Here is a 12,938-nt window from a genome sequence, read left to right as displayed (position 1 = left end):
CGTCTGCTGACGAGGTCAAAGGCTTTGGTGAGATCAATGAAAGCAATGTAGAGGGGCATCTGTTGTTCACGGCATTTCTCCTGTATCTGACGAAGGGAGAACAGCATGTCAACGGTCGATCTCTCTGCATAAAAGCCACACTGTGCCTCAGGGTAGATGCACTCGGCCAGCTTCTGGAGCTTGTTTAGAGCGACTCGAGCAAAGACTTTCCCTACTATGCTGAGCAGGGAGATTCCACGGTAGTTGTTGCAGTCACCTCGGTCACCTTTGTTTTTATAGACGGTGATGATATTGGCATCGCGCATGTCCTGAGGCACTGCTCCCTTGTCCCAGCACAGGCAAAGCAGTTCATGTAGTGCTGAGAGTATTGCAGGCTTGGCACTCTTGATTATTTCAGGGGTCATGCTGTCCTTCCCAGGGGCTTTTCTGCTGGCTAGAGAATCAATGGCATCACTGAGTTCCGATTTGGTTGGCTGTGTGTCCAGCTCATCCATGACTGGTAGAGGCTGGGCTGCATTGAGGGCAGTCTCAGTGACAACATTCTCCCTGGAGTACAGTTCTAGGTAGCACTCAACCCAGCGGTCCATTTGTTTGCGTTGGTCAGTGATTATGTCCCCTGATTTAGATTTGAGGGGGGCGATCTTCTTGATGGTTGGCCCAAGAGCTCTCTTAATGCTGGGATATACGCTGTACATTTATAATTGCACCAATGCACACATATGAACATACCAAAATGATAACTAGGAAAAGACCAACTGTCCATTGGGCCTGTCCCAGACACTCATGTCATGACTGCTCATGGATCAATGAACTGTACTGTCTTAAATGCAGGCCTAACATAGTTTGTAAAATTCTTACAAGACAGTAGGTTACAAAGGAACAGAGATAGTGCTCTACCACATTAGCAACAAGCAGGTTAGCATGTTCTTAGGAAATTCTTTTGTCTGCAGCTTTAACAAGGCATTAACCCTCAAGATAAAATAGGTTAATGTCTTCACTAAATAGCAGAGAAAAGGAATTTCATATGAACATGATTAGTGCTTTTACCACACAGGCAATGTCAACCCCAGAATGTGTCTACTATTGATGTGTAGTAGTAAATCAAGATGACTTTCCAATTTAATAGGTAAAATCACTCCAACTACTATGAGAACATTGTGTTCATAGCAAAAGACACAAAACACTCAGCAACTCCTAGTTTATGATTCAGTCATTAATATAATCCCCTCTATAATCACATCACAGCATTTTTGTAGCACTATTGCTCTAAATTGGTTTAATTATTTTGATTGTTCTGGTTATTTTTTGAAGATGGTTTGTAATCAATTAATCAATAAGGTGGTCACTATGACAACAGAACATCAATCAGTCTTAGCAAAAGAAATATGAATATTTAATTTTCTCCTTTGACAAGCACAAAGCACAGCTGTGTGTAAAATTAAAGGAAATGTTTAGCAGATTTTATTTTTACAGTTTTTCCCAGCTACGGTTTTTGAAAAGTTTCCTTCTCCCAAAACAGGAATAAAAGAATTCAACTCTCAGAGTGAGTTTAGCTCTTAGAGATTAGAGCTTGGTTAAATCTTTAAAAGGTGTTCAGCTTCACCATCTCTGTCGTGCTTTCTTGTTTTATAGAATTAATCCTTTCACTACATTAAAAATAAATTATCCCATATAATTGCATTTTCAGGATTTGTTTTCCAGTGTCTTTCACATGAATTCTGCAGAGCTGGACGATCCGGCAGAGTTCCAGAGGAGGTAAAATACTGTCTTATTAATCATCCTTCCATGAAACACTGAAACTGAATTAGAAAAGATGAAATTTGCTTTAGCAATAAACAGCACCACAGCTTTTATCCCACCATCAAAGCTGCAGTTAAAGCTTAAATCTAATTTATTTTATTAAGAAAAGGCCTGAGGGGAATTCATGAAAGGAAGCAATAAGAACATTTTGTTGTTGTACCAGATGATTGGAGACAGGTTACTTGACATGTTTTGCAGCAAATAGACAAATGTTCATTACTCTCAATCTGGGCTTAGCATTAATATTTATATATTTTTAAACAAGATTTCAACAAACCCGCCACCCCCACCCCCCCACCCCCGCATCTGTCTTGTTGATTCTTTCCTTCACCTTAATTCGTAGCAGAACAAGTAAATAAGGTACTCAAAAAACTAGTGGGCGTCATTTAAAAAAAAAGAAATTAAGAATAATAAAGCAATTCAGGTATAACTATTTCATACAAAGGCTACAAAGGCTCAAGATAAGTGCCTTTATGTCAGCAGTGCAAATCTGTAAAGTCCACACCACAAAATTAGTTATTAGTAAGAACCATTGAAACAAATATAAATGGGTTCGGGAGACAACTAGGTCATGTTTGCAGTGAGGTGGTGGTGACATGGATTGGCACTGTCAGTTTTACCCAAGAGGTAGTGAGATGCTCCATTTCCCACTTTGTAGCCCAGAATAAACAAAAACAAGCATGACTGCAGTGGGTGGATTTGCATAAAGTTTAAAACGACAGTCACAACAACATGTAAAGAACATTATAGCTGCTGTATATTTTTTGTACAGTTAACAATAACAAGCATCTGCCCCCATGTTCCTATTTATTAATCCTGCTTCTATTATATCTGCAACAGAGTGTTTTTTGCTATATGCTTTCTCTTTCTATATAGCCCAAAAATTACATTATCAGGCCTGGATTTTATTCTAAGGCACTTTTATCATTGGAGGAGGGCAAGAACAGGAACTCTTTCACCTGCTCTGACCTCACTGTGATCCAATTCATTTTACTGCATCGGATTTTATCAGTTAGAGAGGACAGGGTTCCAGCAGAATCTCTGCCACCAAGGTGCTGCCAGGCTGCAAAATCCAGTGGTGTCGCATTAGGATACCCACTGTAGCATCGGAAGAGGAAGATCCCAGCTCCCAATTTCTCTTTGTATTGGGCTGAGGTTTTCATTGGATAAGTAGTTGGGGCCAGAAGGTGGCCATTACTGGGATCACTCCCTACAAAAAGTACATCAACCAATATTTCACTGCTGGCTCAGGATCCACTATCATCCCTGTCCTGCAGTCTTCGGCAGTAGCGATGGAAGGTAGAAAAATTGGACAGATTTTGGAGCCCTTACACGTGGCAGGATTGGGAAGGAAGGCTGACCATCTTGGCTTTGCTGTATTGCCTGACTTTCGGTGGTCGAGCAGAGGAAAATCCAGTCCACTGTGTAGCACAGTTTCATCGTGGAACTGCATGGATTTGTACCCAAGTTTCTCAAATAAATAAATTCCAGAAACCAAAAATCTAGATTTTTCCCATTTTGAGGACTGCCTTAAGAAATACAAGTTCTTTCTTTAACAATTATAATAGTCAATTCTAATGGCATAAACCTGTGAGACAGAGGAATGAATTTCTGTTGTGGTTTTCCCACTGACCTGCCATAACTTTGGTGGTGGAAAAGCCATGAAAACACCATAAAAATGCCATAAACTGTTTGCACAATTTTCCCAGTGTTTCTGTGGCTCTTCCACCAAAGTTATAGCAGATTAGTAGAATAACTCACACAAAATTGTAGCCCTAATAATTCTAACATCCATAAAACACGGAGACAGAGAGAAAAAACACAAATAGGAAGTCAGACAGTTTCTTCAATCTGATATGATATTTTAAAAAGGTTTAACTTTGCAGTGCAAACCCAGTTTCTTCGAAGGAAACAGAGGGGACAGGAGGGAGAGAGAAACTGGTTGCTGTTTTGCCTTGGAGTATGAAGGAGCTGATAGAGTGATAAGAGTGATGTGAATGACAGCAGAGCAAGAGAGGGGAGGCTACAGGATAGTTCAACAGGACAGGTGTAGGGGCAACGGACTTGACAAGAGCGAGGAGAAGAGGCAAAATGTGCATGTCTGAGAGAAGATAGGAGAACTACTGAGAATTTCTGAGGAAGGCATTTTCCTCCACCATTGGTGGCTCCTTTTCCCACTATGCCATGTCATATCACTCACCATTTCTCACGAAAAATAAAGAGGAAAAAGACCAAGAAAACAGAGGAAGGAGACAAAGTAAAAAATAAAGCTAAAGGGTGAGAATAAGAAGGAAAGCAGAAGTAAACAAGACGTTTAAAAAGGAGAGACGGAGAGAAACAGTGACACAAAGACTATAAAAACGGGACAGTCTACGGGCAGAATTTTAAACTGCCAAAGAGGTGGATGCGGGTGCAGAGTAAAATTCCCAAAAACTGGCATTGAATCAGGAACTCGACATGATCTTGTCCACTTCTGGATTTGAGCCAGGTGGGATTGCAGGCAAACGTGCAGCTGGCTCTGTTCAGCTGTCGGGTAAACAATTAAAATATTCAAATAGGTAATTAAGTGTGACTTTAACCAACCATTCTGGTTTTAATAGCCGGTGCATGGATCTTCTGAGCTCTCTGCATCTCGCCTGGGTCCATGAGGCGAGTGCACAGCGGGGAGTGGTTAATTAATGAAATTGACATGTTGGGAAGACTTTAAAGGTTGAAGTCATTAAGCTTGTGGTTAACCACAGTCAACAGCTTGCGCTTATAGGATAACCGCTGAGCCTGAAATCACTACTCTGAGTGTCAGTCGCTACTTTTTCGAGTTGCTGTCAAGGGACTTGGAATATACTCAGATTCATTGCAGCTTCCTTGTTGTCAGCCTTCACTGCAGCGTGGGAGCAACTTATGCAGCAGTAGCCCGGAACTTTGAGGAGGAGCAACAGGATCAGCCACACCAGCAGCAGCAACCAGGGCACCAGTACCAGCAACAGCTGCTTTCTCCACAGCCATATGCTGCTCAACAAGATAGCAGGAATGGACAGAGAGCTCCAGCTCAAAGGAAACAATACCCCCAGCACAGGGTGTACAGACAGAGGGTGAGCTTCATCAACATGGCAGTGCGGCTGTGCCTCAGGAGACTCAGGCTTTCATGGTAGGTCATTGCTGACCTCTGCAACCTCCTGGAACAAGAATGTGGCCCCAGGTCCCACAGATTGCTGAAGCAGGGTCACCCCGTCCCGCTTGCAAGCCCATTGGCTGGACCCCTGCCATTATGGCAAAATCCAGCCCTTGGGTTCCTGTAAGGAACCTTACCAGTGTGCTATAGGAGAGATATAACAGGAGCCATAACATCCCTGGCAGCCTTCCGTCTCACAAGACAATGGTTTGTGCCTTGGTGGTCAACTCTGTGATACACATGGTCTGGTGTGGCTCAGGAGCCCCACTTTGCCATGGCAGTGTCTGCTGCACTTGCTGCAGATGAAGGCAGTGAGCTGCAAAGATGCAGGATTCACTGGCCTGTGTTTTCTCTGGGCCCTCTTCTCAGCCAACTGAGCTTTCCGTTTTTCCTTGCCTCTTCAGATGTGCCTCTGAACAGTCAGTCTAGCTGTTGACGGCTGTCTCCCAGTTGTCTGTGTCGATGTCTGTCATCTTCATATCTCACCTGCAGGTGTCCTTGTAGTGAGGCATGGACGTCCAACAGGTTGTGACCCAGTGGCCAGTTCACCATATAAAACGTCTTTGGCTGTACTGTCTTCATCCATCCGATGGTCATGGCCGAGGCATCGCAAATATTGTTGGCTTAGTAATGAGTAATTGCTGATGAAATTACCATGTTGGACCTCTGAGTTGGTGACCTGGTCCCACCAAGAATGTTAAGGATACACCTGAGACAGTAAAGGTGGAAACTGTTCAGTGTTTTCTCTGGCCTAACATATGTTGTCCAAGTCTCACTAATGTAGAGGAGTGCACTGAGGACACAGGCTTGGTAGACTCACAGTTAGTGTTCTCTGCCAGGTTGCTGTTGTTCCACACTCTCTCACTCAGTTTGGACATAATAGCTGTAGCTTTTGCAATGCATATGTTGATTTCAGCATCAAGTGACAGATTGCTGGTGATTGTGGAGCCTAGATAGGTGAAACTATCAACAGCCTCCAGCATCACATTATCAATGCTGATTGATGGTGGTATGGCAACATCCTGGAACATGACATTTGTCTTCCTGATGCTGATGGTCAAACCAAACTCTTTACAGGCTTGAGAGAGTCTGTCCATTTACCGCTGAAGGTTTTCCTCAATATGGAATGCTAGTGCGGCATCATCGGCATAGTGCAACACTCTAATGAGGATTTATCACTGCCCCCTCCCTCCAGCGGAGCAGAGAAGATGGTGAAGATGCTGCAGGAGTACCAGTTTCCCGTGCTTGATGAGTTCAGGCAGTATAGCATCATCACCTAGAGCTTTGCCAATGGCAAGTGATTCAATAGCTTTGCTAAGCTCCTCCACTGTGGGTTTAGTATCTAGTTCTCCCATGACGGGCAGGCTCTTATGTCTCAAGCTTCCTCAGTGACTGTATTTTCCCTGGAGTACATCACACGGTAGTGTTACACCCATTTCTCCATCTGTTTGTTGCAGTTGGTGATGACCTCCCCTGCCTTTTGTCTTGGATCTCAGGTGGGCAAGGCTGAACAGCTTTCCATCAGTGCTTGTATGTAAGTAGACATCCTCTGCAGATGACCTGAAGGCATATGACAGCAGCAAAGAGAAGAATATGCCAGAACAAAACCTGTTTGACCTCACTGTGGATCTCGAAGGGTTCCGAAGTTGCCTCATCATAGCTGACCTTACCGCTCATGTTGCCCTGGAAGGAGGAGATCAAAGTGAGTAGCTTCGGCAGGCAGCCAATTTACTTCAGCAACTTATATAGACTGCCTCTGCTCACCTGATCGAATGCTTTGGTGAGGTCCATGAAGATAAGATATCGTGGTCCCCTTTGTTCACAGCATTACACTTGCAGCTGCTGGATTGAAAAGATCATATCGATTGTGAATCTTCCAGTTTTGAAAACACACTGGGATTTGGGATAGACACGTTCAGCCAAGATCTGCAGTCTGATAAGGGCAACATGGGCAAATACTTTGCCCACAATGTTCAACAGGGAGATGCCTCGATAGTTGTTGCAATCACTGCAGTCACTCTTGTTCTTCTGCAAGGTCACATTCTTTGCATTATGCATATCCCGGGGCATTGCCCCCTCCCTCCAGCAGAGACAGAGAAGATGGTGAAGATGCTGCAGGAGTATCGGTTTCCTGTGCTTGATGAGTTCAGGCAGTACAGCATCATCACCTAGAGCTTTGCCAATGGCAAGTGATTCAATAGCTTTGCTAAGCTCCTCCACTGTGGGTTCAGCATCTAGCTCTCCCATGACAGGCAGGCTCTTATGGTGTCTCGAGATTCCTCAGTGAATGTGTTTTCCTTGGAGTACAACTCACGGTAATGTTACACCCATTTCTCCATCTGTTTGTTGCAGTTGTTGATGACCTCCCCTGCCTTTGTTTTCAATAGAGCTGTTCTCTTTGCTGATGGGCCTTGCCTTTTTGTTCCCATCATACATGCCCCAAGTGTTCCCTGTGCCGGGGCCATCTGGATATTCTGTCAAAGTTGTAACCAGTTGTCATTGGCACAGTGCCTAGCGGTCTGTCGGACTTTACCTCGAGCAGCTGTTAGTGCATTCAAAGTTTTCTCGCCTGGATCTCTCTTGAAATTAATGAGAGTGGATCATTTGGCTTCAATGATAGGTTCCAATAAAGCAATGTTACCTCAAACCAGTCAGCTTTTTTCCATTCTTGTTTCCCACATGTTGAGAGTGCAGTATTGTAAATGGTATCTCGAAGCATGTTCCATTTCACTTCTGTACTCTTGTGTGGGCATGCTGGAGAGCGCCTGTTCAATGGAGTCGAAGAACTGTTGGTTCTTATCTGGGTAGGCAGTATGGCTGACATTGATACAAGGATGGCCTTTCTGCTTTGAGTGGAAAAGCTTCAAGGTTTGCGTCCTGACCCTGGTGCACACCAGAGAGTCATAGTCAAAGCTATGGCAACTGCGTGTGTTGAGGATGCCATTGAAGGAGTCGCATCTGGTGATGATCGGGTCCAGCTGGTGCAAATGTCCTGACCTTGGGTGTCTCTAGGACACCTTGTGATATGGTTTGTTCTGAAAAAGTGTTAGTTACACACAGCTCATAGCAGCAGCAAAGATCAAGTAGTTTCTGTCCATTTTCATTTATCTTTCGTGTGCTGTGATGTCTGAGGCAATTGGGCCACATCATTGTTCTGCGCCCACTCTTGCATTGAAATCCCCCAGTAGGTAAACATGTTCCGTCTTAGGAATTCCAAGCTCCTCGTAGAATTGCTATTTCATGTCTGTAGTGGATCACAGCATTGGAGAATAGATATTCATGAGGTTAACTGGCCCTGTTTGAGTTCAGAGATGGAGAAGAACAAACACATTCTGAACCATTTGTTGTGGGTTCTATCGTTGACAATAGCGAGTTCTTTACAGCGAAGCCTACACCCTGCTCATGTGTTTCTTCTGGCCTCGTCCCCTGCCAGATGAACGTGCAGTGTTTTTCTTTCAGTGATCCATTCTCAGTGAGTCTTGTCTCTTGTAGGTAAGCTATGTCTATATTCAGCCTATCAAGTTACATGCCGATCAGAACTGTCTTGTGGGCGTTGTCAACCAGCTGCAAGTTGTCTGTCAGGCCTATGCACATGGTCCTGATGTTTCAGCTTGTCAATTGAAGAGCTGGTACCTTTATTTTGTTTGTTTGCATGGTACAATGGATTTGGTCCACTTGTTTAGCAGACACTCTAAGCTCCAGGCACCCATTGAAGCAGGTGGACCATGGCAGGTCAGCATATACGAACATACAAATTAGGAGCAGGAGTAGGCCACTCGGCCCTTTGAGCCTGCTCCGCCATTCAATAAGTTCATGGCTGAACTGATTACTCCACATTTCCACCTACCCCTGATAACCTTCCACCCCCTTGCTTATCAAGAATCTATCTACCTCTGCCTTAAAAATATTCAAAGACTCTGCTTCCACTGCCTTTTGAGGAAGAGAATTTCAAAGACTCACAACCTTCTGAGAGAAAAAATTTCTCCTCATCTCTGTCTTAAATGGGTGACCCCTTATGTTTAATCAGTGACCCCTAGTTCTAGATTCTGCCACAAGGGGAAACATCCTTTCCACATCCACACCTCACCAGTCAGAGGCTGTTCAGCTTCAGGTGGGTGGTAGTTGACCAGCGGGATGTTATGGTCCCTCCAACCATCGGAGACAGCCTATAGTGCCGGTTCTCTATGCCAATAGAGATGGGCTTATCACTCGTAACTGCTGTCTCCCCCATGTTGTGTTCGCACTCTGCAGCAAAACTGGAGTATCCTCTCCAGGGTACAAGTCTGGGCAAAATTTATGGAGACCCTGGGCTGCTCAAATATCAGACACCCCTCTCGACGTCCCGCTTGGGTCCAAAGAAATATAGAGCAGTACCTTTAGCACCAGCTTGGTTGCAGGATTTGCTGGAAAGATGACATATTTAGACGTTTGGACTCCACTCCAGATTTTTTGCCAGGGTTTACTCTCTTAGTCTTCATCTCTCTCAAGGTATCCACAAGCGATGAGCCTATTTGCTCACAGCTGGGAGTTTGATTCATGAGCATCAGGGCGTTTCCACATACGGGTGGGCCAGCACACTGCAAGTCTGGGGGACAAACCTCCTCCGAGTTCCTCTGAAGCTTTGGCCTGGGGCCATGGGGGACCCAGTTTCCATGTGTCACCATGTGAAGGTGGAGCAGAGGACTTGCCAATGGAGAGGCTGTGTACTGACAGGGAGAGACTTAAGCATTTGGCTCTCTTTTTCAGCAGTGTAGACTGAAAATGAGAAGCACACTAACACCCAAAATGCGAGAAGCACGCTAACGCTCTTCAGCCACAAACTAGGCGCAACCCATCGACCTGTTGGACACAGACCATATAATAGGGCATGGTAATAATAGAACAAACTATTAGGTTCCTCAAGATGTGCCCAGATACATCTGGAGACGGCCTTCAATATGCTCCATCAAGGTTTTCCAGGATTGTTACAGTCTGCTGTGCCCTTCACAACAGCATGCTGCCGAGAGGAGTGGAGCTACAGAAAGCGGAAGGTGGAGAGCGGCCAGCATCCTCCGAGGAGAAGGAGAAGGGGGAGGAGGAGGACTCGGATGTGTCAACGTTGTCTGCAGCCACATATCTGGCTGCCAGAGAAGCCTGAGACAGACTCATCCAAGCTCCACTTAACGGCTGGATTTTGTGGAGGAGGCGGGACTCCTGGTGCCAGGCCGAAAAGGCGGGGGGGAGCCCTGCCTCGGCCTTTTCACGCACCCCACCGATCAATTCTCCATTGTCTTGGAGGCAATCTTTCCAGTGCTGGAATCCTGCCTCTCAAGAGCTGCCAGCCAATCACAGGTGACCACTGCCGGTACTGCAGAGGCCTTGGACCCAGGCCCAGCGCTGGAACCCCAAACCTCAGCTAAGTGAAACGGGGTCAGTGGTGCCAGTTCAGAAGGTCCCGGCAAGGAGGGTTGGGATGGGTTGGTCATAAAGCCCAGGGTGATTGGGGCCCTCCGTGATCCACAGATTGCCCTGGGAGGAGGGACCCCCCGCACCCCCCAAGCCCACAGGGAGGGCACCTTATTTTACAAGGCTCCCTCCTCCCTCCCCTTGTGCCGGAGGAACCCCGCCGGTGGTTAGATCTCAGCAGCGGCGGGAAGACGCCCTTAAGTGGCCATTAATAGGTCACTTAAGGCCTCAATTGGCCACTGGGTGGGAAGGCCTATCTCACGTCCGGCAAGATCATTTGGTGATGGGATGACAACGGGCCCTCTTTCCCCCACCACCCATCGCGATTCTATGGGCCTCCCCTGTTCCAACCTTGCCTCGGTGGGTGGGGGGGCCATAAAATGCAGCCCAATATGTGTGCTTGCAACCATCTAAGAGGTCCAGCTTGCCACCTCCCCCCAACCCCCAAGCCACATCTGATTCCAACAGTCAACCAGCCAAACCTCACACTCACACCCTTTTCTCCTCGTAAAAGCTGATCATACCATTCACCTGAAGGCTACTGTCCAGGGTGAATGGTGGATACAACAAAGTAGAAGCCATGAGAATGAGAAGTTTCAATAAATTCCTTTATTCGTTGAAATAAACATCATTATAACTACATTAACATTGGGATAAGCACCCAAGTGAATGCCCTTGTACAACTAAGACATTTTACTCCTACATGTGCAACCCCCGTGACTTCAGCTGAGCTGGAGTCAGGCTGCTTGTTCCCCTGATCTGAGACATGAGATGCCCTTGGCAGACATCCTCTGGGTTTTGGAACCTGTGAGGACCCTGCCAAAGACTGTCCCACCTGCACCTGTGCAGGGGCAAACCCGGTCATTGGGGCAGGAGGGAAAATGAGTGGCTGTCTGTAGGGGCGGGATGGAGGGTGTGCCGGTGGAGCCAAGGGATGAGAAATGGGTCACCTTGAGAAGAGTCCCCACTTCCATGTGCCCTTTCTCCATCTTCCCTGTCATGACCCACATGCACTTCCCTGGTAGATAAGAGTGGGAGAGTATTTGGTTGCATGTTAGTGAAGTGTTGAGCCACCAAGGTGAGGCTTTGCTCATCGTGTGTAAAGAAGCAGTCAGAGTGTACAGGCCATTGGTCTGGGCCAGTATACAGTCAGTGGCTTGTCACATCTGATTCTACAAACAGGTGGCCACTCTTTCCATGGAGGTGGGCATCAGCACAAATACCTTAGACATCATAGCAATGTGGGTGGAGAAGGACTCCTCCATTCACTCTCCTAGGGTGCGCACGGCCTCTGGAAATCCTGACAGAAACAGAAACATTGCCCATGCTACTCCACATGTTCCCTTCTCGTGGATGACCCCCAAGGTTCAGCGGCTATTTGCAGCTAAGCAGAGCTTGTAGTGCCCTCTGACAGGGACTCTCTACTGCTGTCCCTGTCTCCAACACTTGCTCCTGCTCACATGTGATGTGATCCTCAATGGTGATGACCCAAATATCTCGAATGCAGTACCCATTGTGGTGTGTGTGTCTGTGATGTTGGAGAGTGCACATAAGTCATGTGATGGTGCATCCTCAGAGTGCTTGCCCTCCTCTGAGGATTCCTCAGGCTGGTCCCTCATTGGTTACGTCATCATCCATGAAGGATTTGTGCGAGATGATACACATGAGTTAGTGCTAATATTGCGAAAGGGTACAGACTCAGCATAGTGCAGATCATGACAGTTCAGTTAATGGTGACATCAATTCAACATGAATGACTGCTAAGTGCCATATAGCAGTGCATTATCTAATGCTGTCACCAGGTCCTGGGCCACACCCATCTCTCCATCGCCAATGCCCAGTGTGTGTGCCACTCTGCTGAGCTCCAGGGCATCCTCCTCCAATGCGGTAAGGGTGCTTGTGGCTGAAGGTCCACCTCCTGTTCTCTGCCTTGTGGACTGAGTTGTGCACTCTCTTCTGCAATGAGAGAAAGCAGAGAGTTATGAGTGTGAGAAGTGGAATGTGTGTTGAGGATGGAATGAGAACTTTTAAGGAGGATGACTATGAGAAATGGTGTGAGGGCAATAGGAGGAGGATGTTGTGTTGTTTGTTGAGATGGAGATTTATGGTGGTGCCTGGAGGGAAAGGAATGTGTGGAACTGCAAGGCGTGTCTATCAGAGGAGTGCTGTACTGGAGAATGCTAGGGAGGTCAGAGAGTGATGGATGCCGCCTGAAAGTGGAATGACAGTCACCTTACCGGACCTAAAAAGGTCACAACCTCTGCTACTTCCAGCTGCGCCTGCTTCATTTGGCTGATTGGTCTTTTCCTCCTGTCCAAAGGGAGGATAACATGTTTCCTGGCTCTTGCTGCCTCCAGCATGACCTCCAGGAAGATTCAGAGAACCAGGGGGGCGGTGGGGGAGGGAGGTGCGGAATGCAGAATTCCCATGTCTTCCTTCCATTCTTCTGCTCTTAGAATGCTTCAGAAGCTAGATTCCCTGCAGCAGATCAGCACCTTGCTGGTGTCCCTTTAAGCAGAGAGCC

General features: G+C 46.5%; 1 protein-coding gene across 4 annotated transcripts in view; it reads left to right on the top strand.

Moving 5' to 3' along the window:
* pde5ab (phosphodiesterase 5A, cGMP-specific, b) overlaps positions 1-12,938 on the top strand; it is a 172,437-nt gene that overhangs the window by 64,224 nt on the left and 95,275 nt on the right. For all 4 annotated transcript variants that reach the window (XM_068039289.1, XM_068039281.1, XM_068039272.1 and 1 more), the window contains exon 7: positions 1,688-1,755. In XM_068039289.1, the coding sequence (XP_067895390.1) occupies positions 1,688-1,755 (68 nt within the window). The remainder of the gene's footprint in view (positions 1-1,687; positions 1,756-12,938) is intronic.

Source organism: Heterodontus francisci, chromosome 1, assembly GCF_036365525.1.
Source record: "Heterodontus francisci isolate sHetFra1 chromosome 1, sHetFra1.hap1, whole genome shotgun sequence".
Taxonomy (NCBI): domain Eukaryota; kingdom Metazoa; phylum Chordata; class Chondrichthyes; order Heterodontiformes; family Heterodontidae; genus Heterodontus; species Heterodontus francisci.
Note: the sequence above shows the minus strand (reverse complement) of the source record. Positions and strands in the feature narration are given on the sequence as shown.